Source organism: Anser anser, assembly GCF_964211835.1.
Source record: "Anser anser genome assembly, chromosome: 10".
In the NCBI taxonomy this organism is placed as follows: Eukaryota; Metazoa; Chordata; class Aves; order Anseriformes; family Anatidae; genus Anser; species Anser anser.
The window spans coordinates 1,901,333-1,922,168 of NC_139730.1; the positions used below are offsets into that span (position 1 = coordinate 1,901,333).

Here is a 20,836-nt window from a genome sequence, read left to right on the forward strand (position 1 = left end):
TGAAAAACATGATGTAACGTAACCAAAAATACAAATTCAAAATCAGCGTACTGTGATTTATCTAGTAAAATGAGAAGGAGCATGGGCCAATAACTGGGGTGTCAACTCCACGTATGGGAGACCTTGGTACATCTTGTTCCTCTATGCGATCTGCCTGGTGAGACTTTGGAAAAGTGACTTTCTTTCTGTGCCTCGGCTGTCCAGCCACAAAAGGGGGATAATTGCTGTGCCCTACCTAGATCGTGTGGAATCGAGGAAAAAATGTATGAAAATATTGAGGTGCTTAGATATGACAGTGATCTAGGCTACGTGAGCTCCTGTCATATAAGGAGAAAAGTTGTTGACTTTAAACACCTCAGAAAAAAAATATTTAAAAATGGTTTGAGTCAGCATATCAACATACTGCAAAGCATAAACTTAACCTTATGGCAAAAACAAAGGACTATATACAAAGCAAGATTCAAGTTCAGAATTCACCCAGAGTTGGGTCCTACCCGATAGCTTCCTTCCAAAACAAATCTGTAACTAGCAATTTTGGGTTTTGATAGCTCAGCTGACTAAAACAACAGAAAAGTGAGCAAATATCAGTTGGCCTTGTCTTGGTTTGTATTTGTGTTGAAATATTGCTAAGCCAAGAAGTCACAAGATGAGGTGGTTTGTTACACAATGAAAATAAATAAGAGCTTTGGAGAGAGAATCTGAGCCATGATGAATGTCATGGAGCTGCTGACCTACAAATCAGTTTGCACCTGTCAGTGCATTCAGCAATACCTCTGTCACACCGAGTCTCATCCCTGAGATCTAATGACTGGGTATTGAGCAATTTAAACAGAAATCTAAAAACAAACAAACAAAAGAAGAGGTATGCCATGGTTGCCTGAAAGCTTTTGATGAATTACAGGGGGAAAAAAATAACAATAATCCCTGCTGGATGCGTAGAAGCATTTGAGAGTGCTGTGACCAAGCCTGTATAAATAAAAATTAAACAATGGCTATGTGAACTGGGCCGCAATTTCCCACTGCAACAATTTTGAGGGACATTAGGGCAGCCATGCCAATTCCACGGAGCAGTGCTGGGGACAGTTGTGACTCCTTTTAGCCAGAGTTGTCTTCATGGATCACACGCTGCCGCGAAAGAAAGCTCCCTAAACTGGGTGCTAAATCAAGCAGAACTTCCATACTCCGAAGAGAAACTTCACTGGTTCGTAAGTGGAGGCTGCTGGCAAGACACAGAGCCCATTCACCTCACCTGCACGCAGAGGAACATCGTGTGCCACTACTGCCTGTCCACGAGGGACATCAGACAGGCAAGACTCCTGTGGCACTTCCTCAATGGACCCAGTGTTGCTTGCTTAAATAAGGTGAAATAGCACGGGAAAGGGTCATCAGCTCGGGATAAATGCCTGTTAGGGCCGTGGGGATGCCCATCGCCAGGCTCAGGAGCACCTTGCAGTTCAAAGCACCCTCTGTACTAGCTGACTGCGAAGGCTGCACGCATCAGAACCAACCGCCTTACTGGAAGAAGATGGGGGTTTTTACAGAAATAACTGATTCAAGAAAATCTGAGAAATGTTCTTGAGAGATCAGACTCAACCTAACGGTGCTTTTACCAAGGAACGCCTAGATAATCCAGGTGTTCACACAAGGAAGATAAGCGACCGCTTTTTCAGGATCAGCACCTGGAATTCTAGTTGAAGTTTTTTTTGCAACTGTAAGCTCTAAAAAGGCAATAATCCTGATTATAGGGAGTTTTACTAGGCAAATTCAAGCCCAGATCCAACATTCACTCATGGAGTCAAACCCTTTAAAAGGATCAGTGCTCTGTAGGCTAATTTCATTTAAATTGTACGGTATCTCCAGCAGAGCTTACCAATGTTTTCTCTCTTGATGTGGCCCAAAACGATTCAGAATCATAGGCTCAGTGTAAACAGGGAGCATTTGTTCAAATCTTTCAGCTGATTTTTCTTAGTACAAGAAAAAAATGAGCAGCCTAAATGCTGTTTACGTCATGTAGAAACCTTTAAATCTGTCCAAATGTTTTGCACCTGTTTATAATGCTGAATGCACATTAAAAAATTACACATGTTCTCTCTGAATCCAAAATAGTTTCTTGCCCTTCTGCATGCTGAATTTTAGAAGGCTTTTTTAGAATAGTGGTTGCAACAAAAAATAGGACCAAATGTGGCATATGCTGAAGGAAATCTTCTCGAGAAAGATCAGTCAACAAAGAAAAGCCTGTTGAGAAGATAGGTACATAAATAGAAAGAAGAAATAGAGTTAGAAATAGGAAGAAAGACCTGGGAACAGAAAGAGGCTGCAAAGCAGAATGCATGAGAAAGTCCTGGGGATTTTTAGCTAAAAATCCGATTGAAAGGAAATTATTTAGACCTTGCAAGCAAACAGAGTGAAGAAAGTAACTTCCAAGTAAGTAAAGCTGACTGGGCCAGAGAAGAACAAAATCAGCAGACAGATCCTCAGCAAAACAAACTGCCATAGCTTTGCTGAAGTCAATGAAGCTATGGCAATTTATGCCACTTCAATGGCACTATGACAATTCACACTGTTTATACAGTATATCCTTTACATTGTGATCAGTGGAGCTATGATAACTTATTCTAGCTGCCTTGATGTGAATTGGTCCAGCCCAGCTTATTCTTATGTTCTCAATAACATCAGCAAACACGGCAGTATTAGAAGAGTCCAGTAACTGCTTTCGGACTGCAGTCCAAATAAGTTTAATTACTTCTTATTTTGCAAAACTGATTCAACAATTTCTTCAAATTCAGACAGATACCTGCTGACCAGAACCACAACCTACCCCACTGAACAGAACAATTTGAAAGGTTTGTAAAAATCGAAACAGTTTTGGATATGATACACTGATTACCCTATCTACTTAAAAGTTTGCAACCTGATTGAGAGCCCGAGTATTTAATAATAAATTGCAAATTTCAAAATTAAAAAGTGCCAATTTTGCCTTCCATGAGCTGGAAAAGTATGTTCTGATAGAAGGTAACATCATGTAAAACAGCCATCATTACCAAGTAACACAAATGTTTTTCGTATGTAAAATTGCTTTGTAAAATATTTGCTCCATCTGCTGAAAGTAGCAAAGACAATTTTCCCTGATAGCTAATGGCCCATTTCAGCTGTATGGCAAGTGATTCACCGTGGCTGCGACTTGCATTAAGTAGAATGGCGAAAACAGTGCACAGAATTCTCCACTTATGTAGTATTATCTACTCACTGCTTCCTGAGAGCCCGTCCCTCATTATCACGGCCTTCGCTTTGGATCAGCACACAGGACTAGGGTTGCTTTGACTCAAGAGGCTTTTTGTCAAACTGAGGCACATATGCTATGCTTCAATACAAAAGCACAAAACAGCCACTTTCCTTGACTACAAGAACAAGGTTAGTTCTCTTTCAACTTTCCAGCACTTAAACTGCTGTTCCTTTTTTCACACCACATGGGGCCATGGTTTTCTCTTCTGGCTCATGCTGTCACTCTGCACGCTGAGGATTTCAATATATAAAGATCAAGCACTTCTTTTAATTCTAAATTCAGCTACATACACGCGCACACAAAGCAAAAAATACTGGCCTGGTCCAAAACACCCCTCCCAATTGCTTCAGTTTCATTGTATACTCTGCTACTTACCATACCTCTATTGAAAAGCACATGTTTACATTGTGCCCTGAACTGCTTCAACATCTGCTAACAGACCAATAAAAGATAAATAAACCAGGATTGTTTAGAAAGAGAGATCCTTTCTATTTCCTCTGAACACTCCTAAACTGGCAGCAGCAATATGCTGCCGAGATCCCTTTTTGTAGATGTCATCTCGGAAAACAATATATGCGGGGAAATCAAATACAAAATCGCTACCGCCTGTGCTACCAAGAATCAGGCAGAAGGAGGATCTTGAAAGCTCTACGAGCCTGTCAAATAATTCTGCATGTTTATGCACGGCATGTTAATTTGGGATGATGAGGATTTCATTAAAGAGTTTGCTTTCCTTTTCCAAAAAATACTCTCTGTGCATTGGCATTTTATGCATAAGAGCATCTATTTGGCAAGATCGTGGCCCTCATTTTTCAAGGCTCCCCAAGCGTACCTTCAGAATGAGAAAAACATTACACAGTTTTCATACTTTTCTAAAAGTCCTTTAAAAAAAATAATTAAAAAAAATCCTACATTTATTTCAAATGCAAGATTTGTGAGTTCAGGACTTTTGGATGATAATACTTACACAAAATGAGATAACTAATATTTGAGTGAATCTTTTCTGAATTTTAATTAATATCTGCAAATGCACAATCAATTCAGATACTCTCAGATTAATAAGATTTTCCTAATTAGATTGTTTGTCTATATTTCAAACTCTATAAATTTTGTTCAGTCGTGTCGTCCATCCCCCCCCCCCCATTTCTGGCTTGTTTCACTAAAGAAAGGATTATAATGAATGAATGAATTCCAAACAATGCAATTCCAAAAAGAAAAGAGACACCGTATAGATAATGCACAGTCACTTGCCAGGAATTTTATCTAAACTGCTGAGCTGTAACGCTAAAGGAATTGTCAGAAAAAACCTGCGCTGCATTTCACAAACAACACACAGTTAAACTTCTTTTATTCTTAGAGTTGCCTATGTGTTCCTTTTTTTGGATTTTAGCAAAATGAACATTTTTAAAATAATCCAAGCAGGCATTTTATTGCATGTGATAACATTAACGGATTTCAGATTTCTTTAGTGCTCTTGCTTTATCCTCTCCTTCCGCACTGTTATTGCTAAAAACTGGCAGTTAAATTCAATTGATTCAAAATATTCTGGATCCATATGGCCTCAAACCCTGGAGCTGAAGTTCTGATATTGCCTCACTGCTGTTTTCTAGCATTTGCCTCTACTCCAGTCCCCAGATGGTGGAAGTAACATTTAAACCTCCTTTCCTCTGCCTTGTACAATAGACCTTGGCACCATTTCAACTGTTTACTCCGGTAATTAACAGCACTGATACCACAACAATTACAACTCCTACAATCTTAACACAATAATGCTATGAATTAGTGAGAGCTAATGGCTGGAAGGTATAGTGGTTCCAGACTGCGAGATCTGTGCATTTTTAGAATAAAATAAAAGGTACAAACAGCACGCTTGCGGTAGACAATGATTACCTAGTAATTAGTTTACACAAAGCTTCCTATTTAATGGCAAAACGCTGTAATTAACGCGTGACAGAAAATCAAAGGGTACTTTGTAAGCATATGAAAAATTAACACTGCAGGCCTATAGCTTTATGTACTGATTAGAAGCATATTAAATCAATAGGACATACACACCAACAGCTTGCATATCTGATTATTCCAGGTCTTAGGAATGGATATCACGGCTTTAATTTAACCAAGGAATACGATTATCATGCTTTAGTTTACTTAGGATTTAACAATCACCTGAAACATCACTAAGGCAGCTACACAAATATATTAATAAATTGAGTTAGAGCACTACTGACTGTTTGCAGATACAGTGACTATTTCAACTATTTAGATAAATGTTCACAGAGCACTGCCCATACTAGGAGACAACCTGCAACTGTACTGCTTTACTGGCAATCAAGTTCTTCTTTAAGTCTTTGAGTTCTTTCTCTTTTCCTATTAAATATCACATTGGATATAAGAAATTTTGAAAGCCTGTCAAAATTCTGTAAATGGATCTTCTGCGTATCTGCCAGAGTTTCTGGCCCTCTTCAGGCTGAAAAAATTAGCACACCTGCAATTGCATGTGTCCAATAAATAACAGCAGCAGCAAAGACTACTTGCTTAAGAACCCCCTCAGCAGACTGTAGGTGTTACACCAAGAACAATTCAATTGCTTGCACTTCATCCCAGTTCCACCAATATTTGTGTAGCCTTGCCCCAGAACAAAGTTGGCAGTATTATAAAAGGTGACCAGAACAGCGAAAAAACCATGTTTCTACACTTCTTTGACAGGACTATGGATGATTTTATTTTATCTGCTTGTAAGCATGCTCTCTACTCTGAATTCCTGCTTCAGTAAAGCAACAGGATATGGTACTTAAGCTTCAGGTTTCTTATAGTGAATGCAACTCATTCAACCAGTTAAAAACCTCCTCACCACTATTCTTGATTTTCAGGCAATCACAAAGTTCCTCTAATTACTTATTGCAAGGCTTTTGAATATTGACCCAAAACACTTAAATATAACGGAACAGCCAGCATTTCATAGCACTTTATCTTGGCCTTTGAAATTGCAATTTTCCAAAAGCAATCAATGCACAATCCTGAAACCAGCATCTGAATATTGCTTCATGCAACTCAGACTGAAAGGTGGGTTTTCTGGATTTATCACCTTTTGAAAAGATTTTGATTTCCTATTACACATTTTAGTGAATTAACCAAGATACGGTCTATAAAGAAAAGAAACCATGACAAAATACTGCAACACAAATGGAGACAACGAGATTAAAACTCTCTAACATTTAAAACAGTAGGCTGCCCAAGCAGATTAAATAGCTTTTTTTCTTCTACAACAGATATTTAATGAAGAGTTTTGAAACGGCTGTGTAGCCACGGCCAATTATAATAGCTTATTCAAGAGAATATTTGTTGCTTCTTTTTCTGTGTCTTGTTCTATTCTCGTATTTTGGCTCTTTTCCTCTTTATCCCCATATACCCCTCCTTTTGTTTTCAGCCTGATCTTCTTATCTTAGCCTTGCTGCTATGTAAACTTGCCACATGTTGCTGGTCCTGGTGGTTAATTAAGAGTTGCAGTGTAATAAAAGTTAATTCTGAAATTAATTTGACTATTAATCTAACCTCATGATTTAGCTACTATTTACACATGTATAGTTACACATCACGGTGGGATCTCTGCACAGTCCTGTATTATTTTATGTGAGGGCTGCTAGAAGAACAAAAAAAGGCAACGCTAACAGAAAGGCAACATTATCCTCCCTCTAATAGGCAAGAGGACTGCGAGTGTTGTGAGGTTGAGGAGGCAGTTTGAGGAGTCAAAGAGCAGGAGGCACTGCAGACTTTGACAGCCTTGTGTCTGTTCCAAAACAAACAAAATACTGCAAATAACAAACGTGGTAGACTGCTTCTCCGCTGTTCTTTACTGCTTGAATTCCGAGTGAGCATCTGGGCATCTTTCCTCAGGCCCACATAAAGCAGGGCTGTATAAGGTCTGCTTAGCCACGAATCTTACCTCTGACCACAGCCACAAGTAGATGCTCAGGTAACAATATGAAAACAAATGTCTTTACAAATGGCCTCAAACCGCCAAATGAGCATTTATGGTGGCAGCAGTTCTCTTGATATTGAATATCATTAGAATCTGGGCCTCAGGATGAAATTTTTTATAAACTGGCAGACTTAAGCAGTGCACAGTAGGATGAAGGCCTTGCAGAGACATTCAGCATAGTTTGTAAATTCTATCCCTTACGAGTTGCGAAATAATTGTTCAGATAACTCAGATGCTGCATTAAGTTAACAAGGTAAAATACATCAATAATCTTGTCCTGCATTTTTGTTTGCCCAATGCTATTTTTGAAATGAGGAACCTAAAATCAGTCTCATTTTTAGATGGAATAGATTTTTACACAATTCAAACTCAAAAACTACATTATTTTTAATCTCTTGTCTACTACATACCAATGAGGAAAATCTGGGTATCGTGTCTTAAACTGCTATGCAAATGATGCTATTTGTAAGTATTAACATAATTTAGTGCTTACAGTCATATTCTCATTTCTAATAATTCTACCAGAATGGAGTCTTTTCACTGTACTCTTAGCCTGCAGGATAGTCTTTCATCAAGAAGCTGAATTTTTTAATAACCTGCCAGCATACGTTTTGTATGTGGCAGCCTATGCCGATGACACAATGTCTTCATTATCGAAAGAAACAGGTCTACATACTGTAATAGGACATTAAAGCATGCCTGTGCTCATAAACTAATGCTTTGATGTTTAAATGTGTATCATTACAATGGTATTCCTTAACAAAGGATGATTTTAATCCTCTGCTCTCAATGGTAATACTCAGTGGAAACTGCAATTCATTATATATAAAAAAGGTCTCCCGTTTTACAAAAAGGGGCTAAACTCAGAAGGCAGAAAAATTTGAACACACATATTCAAACAAGACGTTCGAAATAGCAGCAAGTTTCACTGTGCCAAAGCTCACTTTAATATTGGTCTGGATTTATGGAAGCTTTCCTGCTGACTCTAGGAAATTAGATCAAATGCATCATTCCATATATATTTTCCAACTTCCAATAAACGATTGTGTTTAAGGGCTTCTAAAGGATTGGTTCCTGGCTACATCAAAGCCTAACCTAAACACAGTATGAAAGGGAAAACAGAGAAAGCTAGTTATCACTATGTCCCTTCATTCAGAGTCACTTAGCCATGGAATAATTAAAAAGGCACAGAAACAGGAACATTAACGCTAGGTAATAACACCTGTATAGGGAATTTATACCAGCAAAAAACTAGACCTGGTGAAACTGCATTTTATCATGTCTTCTGCCCCAGCTCTGACGGTGGGAGCAGGATCTAGGTATGTTCTGCTAGCATCATGTCCCAGAAAGTTCAGTGGCCAGACACTGCTCCCACTAGGGCAGCTCTCCAATGATCTGCTTCGTACTGACTGACTCGTAGACAGGGATCCTCAGCAGACTGATGAAATCAGTGCTTCAGTTTTATATGATAAGCTCCATTTCATAACGTGGAATTATTTTGTAGTTGTCAAATGCAACAGAACTGTAATCAGCCCAATTCAAAATTTTAATATACAATATAATTCAATCAAAGAAAAATTCCAAAACAGTTTTGATTGAATTAAGAAAAAATCAAGAGAGCTATAATGAGTAGTTTATGTAAATTAAACAATTCTTTCTGGATACATTCCTTCTGGCTTTAAAACCATTACATTAGGAATGAATACGGCGCCATATACAGAAATATTAAATGCTTATTGAAATTAACATATTTAAACACCAATGAATATTTAAAGAACAAATAGTTCTCCAAATACCAGAACTAATGAACTCCAGTTTCAGATGGATTTTTCTGCAGTTGAGATGTATCCTCTTACAATCTCTCTCAAGCATATGGATTCTTATGAATCCACTAGTGCAACAGTTCATGCTATATTGTTTTCCTCAGTTAAATATTTATAGGATCTCTCTCTGTCCTTACCTAAACACCCACTGTAATGAAACATGCAGGAGTCTAATGATCTCTGATACTTCAAGTGTTCTGTCTTATACAGCTGAAAATCCCTAACAGGTTTAAAAGTTATTAGTGAGGAAAAATATATAGAAAAAATAATCCTTAGGAAGCCAGCTTAAAAAGTAAATAGTTTGTATGTGGTTTCAAATTGATTAGTGTTGTTCACTATATCAGTCCAACAGTTTTGTTCCAGTAATTCCAATGTTTCTATGTAGCTGTAACACTCTACCACTGATAGACTCGTTTCTACGTGCCCTCTCTTTGGATAAAAAACACTACGTAAAATTTGCATATGAATTAAGCGTTCTGTGCCCAACTTATTCCACAGCTGGATATCAGACATTTACTTACATTTTGGGATATCTAATTATTATTTTTTTATTTGAATTACTGTTGCCTACTACTTTGTACAAGCTGCTCTGGACTCTGTCACATCAACGTTTATCTATGTCTTCAAACAAAAGCTTAGAGAAAAGACTTGCTGTGAGGAACAACCCCAGCAGACCAGGAAGAAGCCAGGCCAGCAGACAAGATAACCTGCTCCTTTATTACTTACATGTGCCCACTTCTTACTCCATATCTCAGGGCTGTGTTTCTGACGTTCCTTCTGAACCCAGTGGTAGCATTTCAAATGCAGGATAATATCACAGTAGGCGGTGCCATTTCCTCCAGATTCATCATTCACTTTAAACAACCAGCGCCGCACTTCCATGTTGTCAATGATCAGCTGACTGAGAATACTAATCATCTGTGGAGCAAGGACACAAAGATATTTTGTACTAGGACAATATCAAATTATTCCTCGATTTAGACTCCCCTTTCTCAAATGTTTGGACTTGAAACCTAACTATGGTTTCTCTTTCTTAGAGATGCTCCTCTTTTTACAGTTATCTCGGACACTTAGTGAAAGCAACCCTGAACATTTTTTGATGAAGAATTTATGGTCTTCATCCGGTACTTGAGTCCGCTTGGGCAGACTACCAATCAGCAACATTCTGTTTTCTGCAAAAAAGAAAACAGAATCTTGTTTGTCCAGGGTTTTTTTTTGTCACATCAGAATCTTAGGTTTTGGATAATCGGTACAGCTAAATAAATGGTTTTGACAGGGAATATCGTGGGATGGACTACCCTATTTGCAAAATCTGAGAAACAATTGTGCCAGATTCTAACACCAGCCAAACATCTGTGGAATTTTCCTACTGGAGAGTACATTATATGGTTATAAATATATGAAGGAGCTACCAGGAAGGCTTTATAAAAATGCTAATTATTTATTTGTATATGTACACAGATTTAAATGGGCTTCAAATGCCTTTTGCCCAGCTGGCGTAGGATGCAATTAGCTTAGTAGAAACTGCAGATGCCTTTGAACCCAGTAACAGTATTATCAAATATTTTTCCATTAGCTAGAAGGTGTTTTTACATAACAATTTTGGGGAGGTTTTTTTTTATTATTATTTTTTCCACTGACCTCAAGTACAATTACATGTGTGTTTCAGCTGCTATTATTTGTGGCTTTTGAGAATCCCATAAATGTGTTTTTCTTGATGACTCCCCTACAGTAATGAAAAGGATCAATAATACTGTAAGGACTGTAGCAATCATAAAGAATTATGTGCTATCTTTAAGTGAAAATTGAATTGTGCTTTAACATAGTGTCACCTTGCTTTGATTATTTAACCTAAAATGTCAATATTTCATACACGCAAACAGCAGAAGTAGAACTTCCATAACACTGTAGTATGAATCAAAAGTATTAGATTCACGTAAGTTAGTTATTTAACAATAAATCAAACAGTGGTTTTACAGATCATTGATCACGTATTTATTTCATCTGCTATAGAAGTTGCAACGTATTCGTGTAGCTTAGGTTGTTTTCAGTGTTAAAGGTGATTAATAAAAAGAAAAGCAACGTGAAAAATCTAAGAAAAAATACCTGTGAACAATGGCACTGATTACCTCCATAAAAATATGATAAAAATCAGTACAGATTGTATTTAGACATACAATAACATATTGCAAACTCAGCCTTTAGAATGAAATACTGAGGCGCAGAATGCAAAATAAATGTCAGCTGAATACGCTATAGAAAAGTCATGTGCCTTGTAATTTTAGTTTAGTAATATTTTGTGTTGTCATGCTGACAAGATCATCAAATTTAGCAATGACAAGCCAGAGACAAGGTAAAACTTCAGCTGGAGATATGCTCAGAGAACCTCAAATTGAATGGCTGGCTTCCTAAGTGGAAGAAGTTTCCCCTTCATCAAATACTTTGCTTCCCAGAAATTCCTGTTCTATTTTCAGTCACTGGTAAAAGTCCTATTAATTTCATTAAGGCCATGACTTCATCCATGGAGCAGCAACACAAGCTGCTTGAAGTAACTGATCCAAAAGGGCTTATATATTCTCAAAATCGAATGCGAAGAGTATGAGAACAATTGTATTGCTTCCTGACTGGGACACGAATTGCATTTAATTGGTGGGATTCAGCCAAAAAAGAGCCCAACCTCATCCACGATTTAATCAAACCTAGTTAGGGTCTAATCAATACAGCCATTGCAATTGTACAAAGTTTGCATCCTATCAAGTGAAAACAGGCCCCTGCATGTTGACACATCCCAGAGCACATCCTGCTTACCTGCTCATTGTTGTAGATGTCAGATTCTCCGGGAGGGGTTGGCACACAAGCACTGGCAAAAATTCGTTTACTTCCAGACTTGGTACTATAGAGATGAGCCACTTCTGGCACTGAGCCTAATATAGGCACATTTAACATGTCAGCCACTGCTAAATCATCTTTGTGGGGAACCCCTCCAATAATGTAGGCATCTCTGCTCTGGATAAGGATTTTTATTCTTTTGATTGTCTTGGGACTGTACTTCAGCTGAGTGGCTAGGCACATGTGATGCTTCTGTATAAAGATAACATTATTCTTGTTAAAAGGTGTTCTTTTCTATTCCATGAACCTAATTTATAATGTTGCACACAATAAATACATTATTAATAGCAGGCTGGGTTATGACCTATCCTGTAGCTTAGCAGTTTAAATTGATAAAAGCTGTTGGGGTGAGGCTCCATAATCGTGCACATCTTTAGTGTGTTGGAAATGGGCTCACTGGGAATAGAACTAATTACTACACATCTGTATTTATTTGATCCATACGGAATTATCCTTCTGTCAGTCGGCAGAGAGGCTGGTGGCCTTTGGATAATAGTGATTCATCTCAGCAACACTTCTGGCATGGTTTAACTCTAAAGCACCTAAAAATCAATACAAAAATGAAGAAAAACCCCTATAGCAGAGAATGTATTTCACCATACAGTTCAGCAGTATTTTAAGCGATTCTCTGAGAATAAAACACTTTGATTTACAAAAGCTTTCACTGATCACATTAAATTACTGGGGATATACATTCCCATTATACAGTAGTTGTGATAGCTACTGTAAATGCAACTGCAGAGTACTCAAGGTAAGAGATTTTTTTTTTCAGTATAAGATTTTCAACTTTTTGTAAGGAATTTTTCATTTCTTCTAAAAAAGAAAATCTCTATTGCTGAACAAGTTGCCTGTGACAGCCTTAAATTTAATCTAAGAATGTCAGTCGTGGCAGGTGAAACCTCACAAGTATTTGCTGTGTGTTGCTTGCAGACAACCCAATTATCTTTACAAAGGTATAGAGGTGCACTGAGGTTGAGATGGATGGGACAGTACAATAGAGGTCCGTTGCAAAAGATTGCCATAAACAAGGAAAACTTCTTTACATTGAGATTTTATCTAATTGAGGCCCAAGTATTCCTTTCCAGGGTAGCCTAAATACTAGATTTTCTTAGGGATATGCAGAACTAAGAAACTCGGCCTATTTTCCTTCAAAGTTCTGGATGCTCCTTCACATGCACTGAAGCATAAATCCTAATTCCAACTCCTTGGATGGGGATGATGGGGGAGCCCCCAGAAATGGACAAAAGGAATCCCTTTTGTCACTTGCTTAGTGCTTTCTTGTACCAAACACATCGCTCCCCAAAGTGCTCAACTCTCTCTAAAGGAGCCAGACGTACTGCAAGGAGAAGGGGGATACGTCTCTAGGTCAGAGAAATGAGACAATTTTCAGACTTCTAGTAGGAAAAAGGAAGTCACACAAGTATAAGGGCAAAGAGAACAACAAACACATTTTCCTGGAGTTTTTTTTTTTTCTTTTTTCCTTCTGTCAGTTTTAAAACAGAGACTCTTAATGTTCTGATTCGGTTGTTTCTTTTCTCTTGAGCACTGGTACAAAAGCACGGAGATGGCCCGTTCTGTTGGTCTCGTGGCAGAGTTCTGCCATGTCGAGAACAGGATCAATTTCCAGCCCCGGTCACTTGCTCCCTGGGGCCATGGGGACAAGATTTGTTTCGTGTCTCTCAATAATAGATTTTACAGTTAATTAAGGAGTGCAAGAAACAGGCTGTAAAAGCTAGTTCATTCCTGCTTTGAGAGCGGTATGGCTGCCATGATATATGGTAGTGTGAGCGAAAGCAGGTAAAAGCAGGAGGACTGAGGACTCCCCTGAATTCCAGCACAACACAGTGGAATAATAGTTGACAGATTAACCAAAATGTAGTTCTTGTTTCCCAAGCCTGTTGATTTTTTTTTTTTTTTAAACTTCTCAAGATCAGAGAAGCTGAACTTGGCATCAACTTCACCACAATGAGCAAGGCTACCACTACCCCACCTGGAATTTGCTGCTAGTTGAGGATCAGCAGAGTGTAACACGTTGCAGATGGCTCCACAGAGTCACACAAGATCATTCTCATAACTAGTGACTAAAGGACACAGGTATGTGGACACCTCTTCCTCGCAGTCTCTCTGTCTCCCCTCTGCAGACACCAAATAGTGGCGCAGGGCTCTCTGTGTCTGGTTTTCTTTTCCATAGATTTTCCTTCCATCCCATTCCACCAACGCAACTAGCAAGCTGGTTACGGTTGACCTGTGCTTCTGGAATTGCTCAGAGTAGCCTGCTGAGGTGGCCTTCAAGACAGACGTTCATGCTTCAGGAGTAATTTCAGACACACTGGTACAACAAAAGGTTTTATAGAGTAATCCAGAAGAAGGATGCCCCAAAAGAACCTGCAAGATTCTAACCCTTACACAGACAGAATGACAGCTAAATTCATGGTCACTGAGGCCAACGGGTGACTAGATTCAGTTATGAGTACAGATTCTTCCCTACGTAAAAAAGATATTGCAATTTCCCATTCGTATTGATGGCACTAGCATACTTCTCAGCATTCTGTAACTGGGTCGGGGGCACAGTCCATATCCACGAAAGAACCATGCAGCCCTTGCAACTAAAATTATCCCCTATATCAAAGCACATAAACATTTCCCAGTAAAACATAGCAGCATAATCAGTTTTCACAGGGTTGTTTGCTCCTCACCTGGAAAAGAAGCTTTGTTTGGAAAATTTTAGCAGAAATATTCCAAGAGTGAAGGCTATACAAAAGAGATGCATGCCAGAAAATGATCTGCTTTTACAAGTGCTTCAACCAAATCACCATGATGAAAATCAGTCATGAAACCCATTTTTCATTCCTGGTCAGCATGTCCATGTTAAGCAGCACCTCATTTGTCCATAATATGATGAGTTTTAGATGATATTTTAGTATGTTTTATGTAGGTGGCTCTTTAAAGCTTCCAACATTTGGTAGCTAGTACTGGAGAAATAGCCCAGTACCTGGGGAGGGTGGGAGTTGGGGGGAGCTAGAATTGTCAAAATGCAATTGAAAAATAATAAAATATATCGCTGGTATTTTTCAAGGATTTACCATCCAAATAACTTTACAAGGTGAAGGGTCAAATTATGGCACAGCACAGACACGTGTGATTCTTACAGATTACACCAGTATTCAGATGAAAGACCAACACTAAAGAAAAGACAGCTCCTAAAAACACAAATATCATCTTGATTCTCCAACTTCAGAGAAATCAAAATACGTTCATATCTACAGAATTCACTTTAACTGTTGAAAAACTAGCAGGCAGCTCTGACTCAGTGATCCCTTGTTATACAGCAAAAGCACTAAGCACTTTTTCCCATGGGTGGTTTCAGACTATTTCAACAGAAATGGATTCATACACACAAGTGCTTTGCTGAACAGTATGCTGCTATGGAACTACATGTGAAAACCAACACATTTATTAATTATAAAAAGCTTATTTAAGTTCTGAACACATCAATTTTCATCAAAATAGGGTATAACCAATACTTGTTCAACTAAATAACTAGAAAAGGGTTATTCATATATATTGAAAACAAAAACAGGGATTCAAGCATAGACACTAGAGATATAAATGTATCACAAAATTTTACACAAATCAAATCTTAGCTAAGATACTGTGAACTCAATATTTACAATATTTAATTTTTCTCCACTGTAAAGGAGCTTCACTGCATTGCAGTATTATCAGAAGCACTGTATGTAGCACACAATAGTTAAGGTCCCTTTTTAGATGGTGTCCCAGCATGTGGATTTAAAAATGACTTGGCAGGTTCAGAAATCATGTTTCTATATTATCTAACCTAAACAGTTTTAAGTTCTATTCTTTAAAAAGTTTTAAGCTGGATTAATTGCAAGAAACACTACCAACACATGGATGATTGGATGCCGGGCTACCCAGAGATAAAGTCTGAGTAATAAGAATGGTTTATTGCTGTGATTTGCTTACAGATATAAATCTATCAAGTTCACAGTCCCAAGCATATAGTAAGAATGAACAGTGGTCTACAAACAGCCAATATAGGACAATCTCAACTAAGTCTATAAAGCTAAACCAGGATATTTATTTCCAATGCTCTAACTAGTAGTCTAATCAGTAAAGCCCTTAAACTTGCAATAATATTTCACTGATGTGTACCAGAGCGTTACAAGTTATAAAATTTCCAATTTAATTTTACTGCATCCCTCAAGCTGTAGTAATTAGAAGACAAACTCACAGGGAAGCTGTTTATAGCTTCAGGGGTGAGAATTTTGAACCTGTCCTGCAGGTCACCCATGTCCTCAGGGTTCCCAGATCTAACAGCTGCCTGCAGACCCAGGAGTTTATTGTAATACTGCAGTAACTCCTCACTCAGATGAAGGGGGCAGATGTAGATGACGTCCACGTTGGCATCTAAAACAAAGGGGCACAATGTTCATTATTGGGAGAAAGGTAGACTCCATTCACAACAGCAATCTGATGATTCCTGAACATTTGCTAACAAACAGCTTCCCTAAAAAAAAAGCACTGGAAATAAAACCAGGATCTTTAATTCCCCAATCTTAGTGGTTTAACTGCTTTTTCTGTGCTTCAGCATTTCTCTGAAGACAGGTCAGCAACCCAAAGAAATAGCTAGTTTTCAGAATTCAATCTGCAGAACATATTGGGGGCAGAATTTTGAAAGTCTTGCAGGGGGATTTATCTACGCGACTCACATAAACATCAATGGGAATTGTACACTGCTTTAAAAATATATCCCATTAAGTTCAGTAAATTATAAAACTGAGCTATTAAGTTTAGAAAGCTGATGAAATCGCAATTTCATACGCTGCCTGGATTTTGCATGGCCTGCTCCTATTCTTGTCCTGTCCAAATAAAAGCTCACGGTAGGATACCATTAATAACTATTGTTGAGCATGTGAGTGTGCAGATTAGCTAGTTAAATACCACTGCGTGAAAATCTGTTTTCTGCATGTAAAACAACTTGGTCTGAAAGACTGCACATACACAAACACTAAGAGATGAGAAAGTGAAAGTCTTTAATATAGGCCTTTTTGGAAAATTTTTACCACTGTGCTCTTCTAAAATATTAATAAATGAGTTAATGAACTAATTTGCCTTGTAACGTTGATAGGGTATGCTGCCAAAAAGCACTCCTAGATTTTTATCCAGCTCCTGCTGAAATCAGTAGGAAGTCTTTCAGTGTCTTTACTAGGCACAGAAACAAGAGCCCTGAAAGTGCCAGGGACAACTGCTCTTACACGTGAATGAACTATTGGACTAAGGAAACCCTGAACCTATCGTTATAAAGGAATAAGATTTCCCACTCATTCACTTTTGTTTTGCCACACCGCTACAGGCAAACACCACACATTAAAAATGTAAGGCCAGAGTCTCAACTGAAGCATTAAAGCAGTACAGCATCCGACAGTCAGCCTTACATCTGAGTACTGGTAGAGCCTTTACCTAACACAGTTCATTGCCGTATAACTTTTAAAAATAGTTAAAAGAAGAGCTCACTAGAACTGTTAGTCAATATTCTTTTATGCATTTATTCAGACTGACAAAATCAGCCTGAAAATTTACCAGCCTGGGTACAAAAAAACCCTACTTCCCCATGTTGTCTATATGCTGAAAGTATTGCACTGACAAAAAATGACAAGCTCAAGTGCATTTGGTGAATAAAATGCTGCAACAGATTTTACTACTCTTAGCTCTGCCCTGTAAAGAGGCAAGTCTGCTTCGGACACAGTGGGGCTTCAGAGACAGCTTAGCTAATAGCAAGTCACATCAAGCAAGGAAATCCTCTGGTATAGTAAAGAAAAAGAAAACCAAGGTGGTAAATGTCAATGCTCTTCTGCCAGGCACAGGGAAGGCATCTGACCTAGTTAATATTTTAGTTAATAATCACCTAGTTTGCATCTTACTCATGGTCTACTTTACATTTTAGAGTGAAACCAATTTTCACATTCACAGATTTTCATAAGAAAGATTGCCTATATAATGTGTTGACTTTGTACCTTTAAGTTTCTAAGTATCATTTCAGAGACAAAATGAATTAATAAATAAATAAATAAAACTGTACTGTGGAAAAACAGTATTAGTGTCTAGATAATATATAAAGGCAATTACATTATTATTTTAGGCAACTGTAAATTTCTGCATCTAATATATTTTTGTTAGAAACTTACTAAATGGCATTTATAAAATAATAATGATACTGAAATATATATGAATCATGTAAAGTATGTCATTCCAGGAAGCCAATGAAGTTGGTCATTGACAAATAATATTCTTCATTGCTTTGCTTAAAAGAGGACTGTCATTCTAGGAAAAACTTTTTAATGCATGCCTCTTACCTCATTTGCTAATTAAAAAAAATTTGGTTTAAATAAGGCCTTGTTCCTTCCCAGCATATCTTTCTCTCTCTATGAGCTTGAATGAACACTGGCGGAATTAGCTACCTAATTTTGTAGAACACTAAGCACTTTTGCTCGTTTGTGGTGCTCAGCATGCCACAGGATGAGGCTGCTTTACATTATCACAGAGTCAGAAAAATCAGTATGATGTTCTTATGAATAACTTGGACAGGAGAAAATGGCGTAATTGCTTCTGAGTTTATATGCTCTCTATATTTAATATTAATACAAAAGGAAAGTCCTCACCCACCATTCTCTTTTACTCACAAGTACAGGCAAATAACAATCAAGATACAGGCAGCCGACAGCTCGTAACATACCCAGTATGTCACACAGTCTTCCCATCTGTAAATTCTGTTGAAGAGCAAAATCAGGAATGTGTTCACGAATGCACTGGGAATATCCTGGAAAACAAGTAAAGTCGACCCCCCCCAAAATGTATTCAAAAAGCCCTGATACATATTTAAAAGAAATCAGACTTTTATATTAAAAAGCTGTAATATAAGTATTTCAAATCCTAAACAAGGTATTGCATAAATTACATCATCTTTATGAATTTACTTTTACTAATGAACTGATGTAACATCATTTTTTTGTGTCATGAGATTTTAAATAAAGACCTAAACACTACAAACCTATAGAGCTTTATAATTTAGATGTGTGGCCACATCTGAGTATTTTGCTCATCTTCTATGCGTTTGGATTCTTTTTAAACTGAAAAAAATGACACCATCATTAAGCAAGAATCCCGGTAGAGCAGTACATTTTGTCCTTCACACAGATAAAAGGCAACAAAAACACTTCATTAAGAAGATGTCTCAGTGATACCTGATCACTTTGTTGCAGAGGATGAATGAGTGGCAGCCTGTCTGAGCTAGGATAATCTATTTGGAGGTCAGACTTCCAACTGATTGCATACTTGCATTTGAAAAGACTGCTGCAAATGACATGACCACTGTGACTATAATCTCTAATCCCGTAATTTTTAAATTAAGTTCATTCTAAATGAATCAGTATGTATATACAAACACACACAACCACACGATGCGAGTTGTTATTGTGAGCTGTGATTAAATCAATATGGAAGTTCAGCCTAACACTCAGTACGTGGCATGAAATCTTAAGATCCATTAACAAGACCCTTACAATATTCCTATGTATCTGCACATGACCAATCATTTATGAAAAACTTAGTTTGACTAAAATTAGAATTTCACTGCTTTCCTTTTGGAAGATGATAACGGGATCTTTCATGTGAATCCACCTGTTTTTTACTGCAAGGACAATTATTAGAAGTAACAAACATTCTAAGGTGATGTGCCAATGCCATATTGCACACAGGAAAACAAAACAAATAGAGAAATGTAAATCACCGGATTCATTTGTAATAATTTCTTGTAAAATCAACATATTGTACTTAGCACAATGGTACTATGCACCTGCAGAATTACATCAATGTAAAAGATATCAAGGGTTTTGCCACTCTAAAATTAAGTTACGATAATCTGAAGAAGCTTGCTCTGATTATCTTAATTTCAGTCTCAAGGTTCTCCAAGATGGGGATCATTTTTAAATCACTAACAGTGTTGCTTAACGATTTCAAAACATTTAAATTTCAAGCGTAGAAAGTAGCTGATTTCCCTACATTAAACTGCCCTCATGAAAACAGCTTTATTTTGAAGATCTACATCTGGGCAGAAAAATAAGACGCAAATATTGCTTGGAAAATCAGAAATGATTTGAAGAGAATAATAAAGTAGCAATAGTACAAAAATAAAAATTTGTGCTCTTTTACGGTTCTGCAGATACACTACAGCATCATACCAACTACTACAAGACCTTTTCTACGATGGATTAATAAAACATTAATTAACAATGCACTAGCTTCCACTGCCAAGATCCTATTAGATTTACTGAGAGGAATATTCATTTCTCGTGAATCATTCACCTTCCAACAGACATCATGAACCAAGTTAATCCTCACACCTGACACGTTTGGAATGCTTTGCACTTGCATGGCTGGGTACCTGACAATGCTTATTAAAGGCAGAGGCTTAATGTTTCATTCCTTGCAGTTTAAACAAAATTCTGCCCAAATGAATTGCATATACTGTGCTCATATTCCCAATGTTCCAGTACAACCATAACCTGGGCCAATATTTCTGCTTTGTAATGTACTCGTAGTTTATGTGTCACTAACATTGAGCTTCTGCATTTGGTCTCAAGAGCACAAAACATTTCAAATAAATTTGCATTTGCCAGAAGCAAAAGCTCCTATTTTGATTCAAACAGCCACTACTTTCGTTGATCTATGCCTGTAATCTGATTAAGTTAAATTCCAAATCGTGTCTGAAAACAGTGATATTGACAAAAGCTGGCAATGGCAGAGCACTTGAGGATATGGCTGTTCATTTGCACGAGGCGTCAG

The 20,836-nt window shown here is 37.7% G+C and overlaps 1 protein-coding gene across 6 annotated transcripts in view; it reads right to left on the reverse strand.

The window, feature by feature from the left end:
- IQCH (IQ motif containing H) overlaps positions 1–20,836 on the reverse strand; it is an 85,296-nt gene that overhangs the window by 24,800 nt on the left and 39,660 nt on the right. For all 6 annotated transcript variants that reach the window (XM_083851222.1, XM_083851221.1, XM_083851220.1 and 3 more), the window contains 4 exons: positions 18,729–18,812; positions 16,227–16,402; positions 11,894–12,166; positions 9,812–10,003 (listed from right to left, as the gene is read on the reverse strand). In XM_083851222.1, coding sequence (XP_083707348.1) covers positions 9,812–10,003; positions 11,894–12,166; positions 16,227–16,402; positions 18,729–18,812 — 725 coding nt within the window. The remainder of the gene's footprint in view (positions 1–9,811; positions 10,004–11,893; positions 12,167–16,226; positions 16,403–18,728; positions 18,813–20,836) is intronic.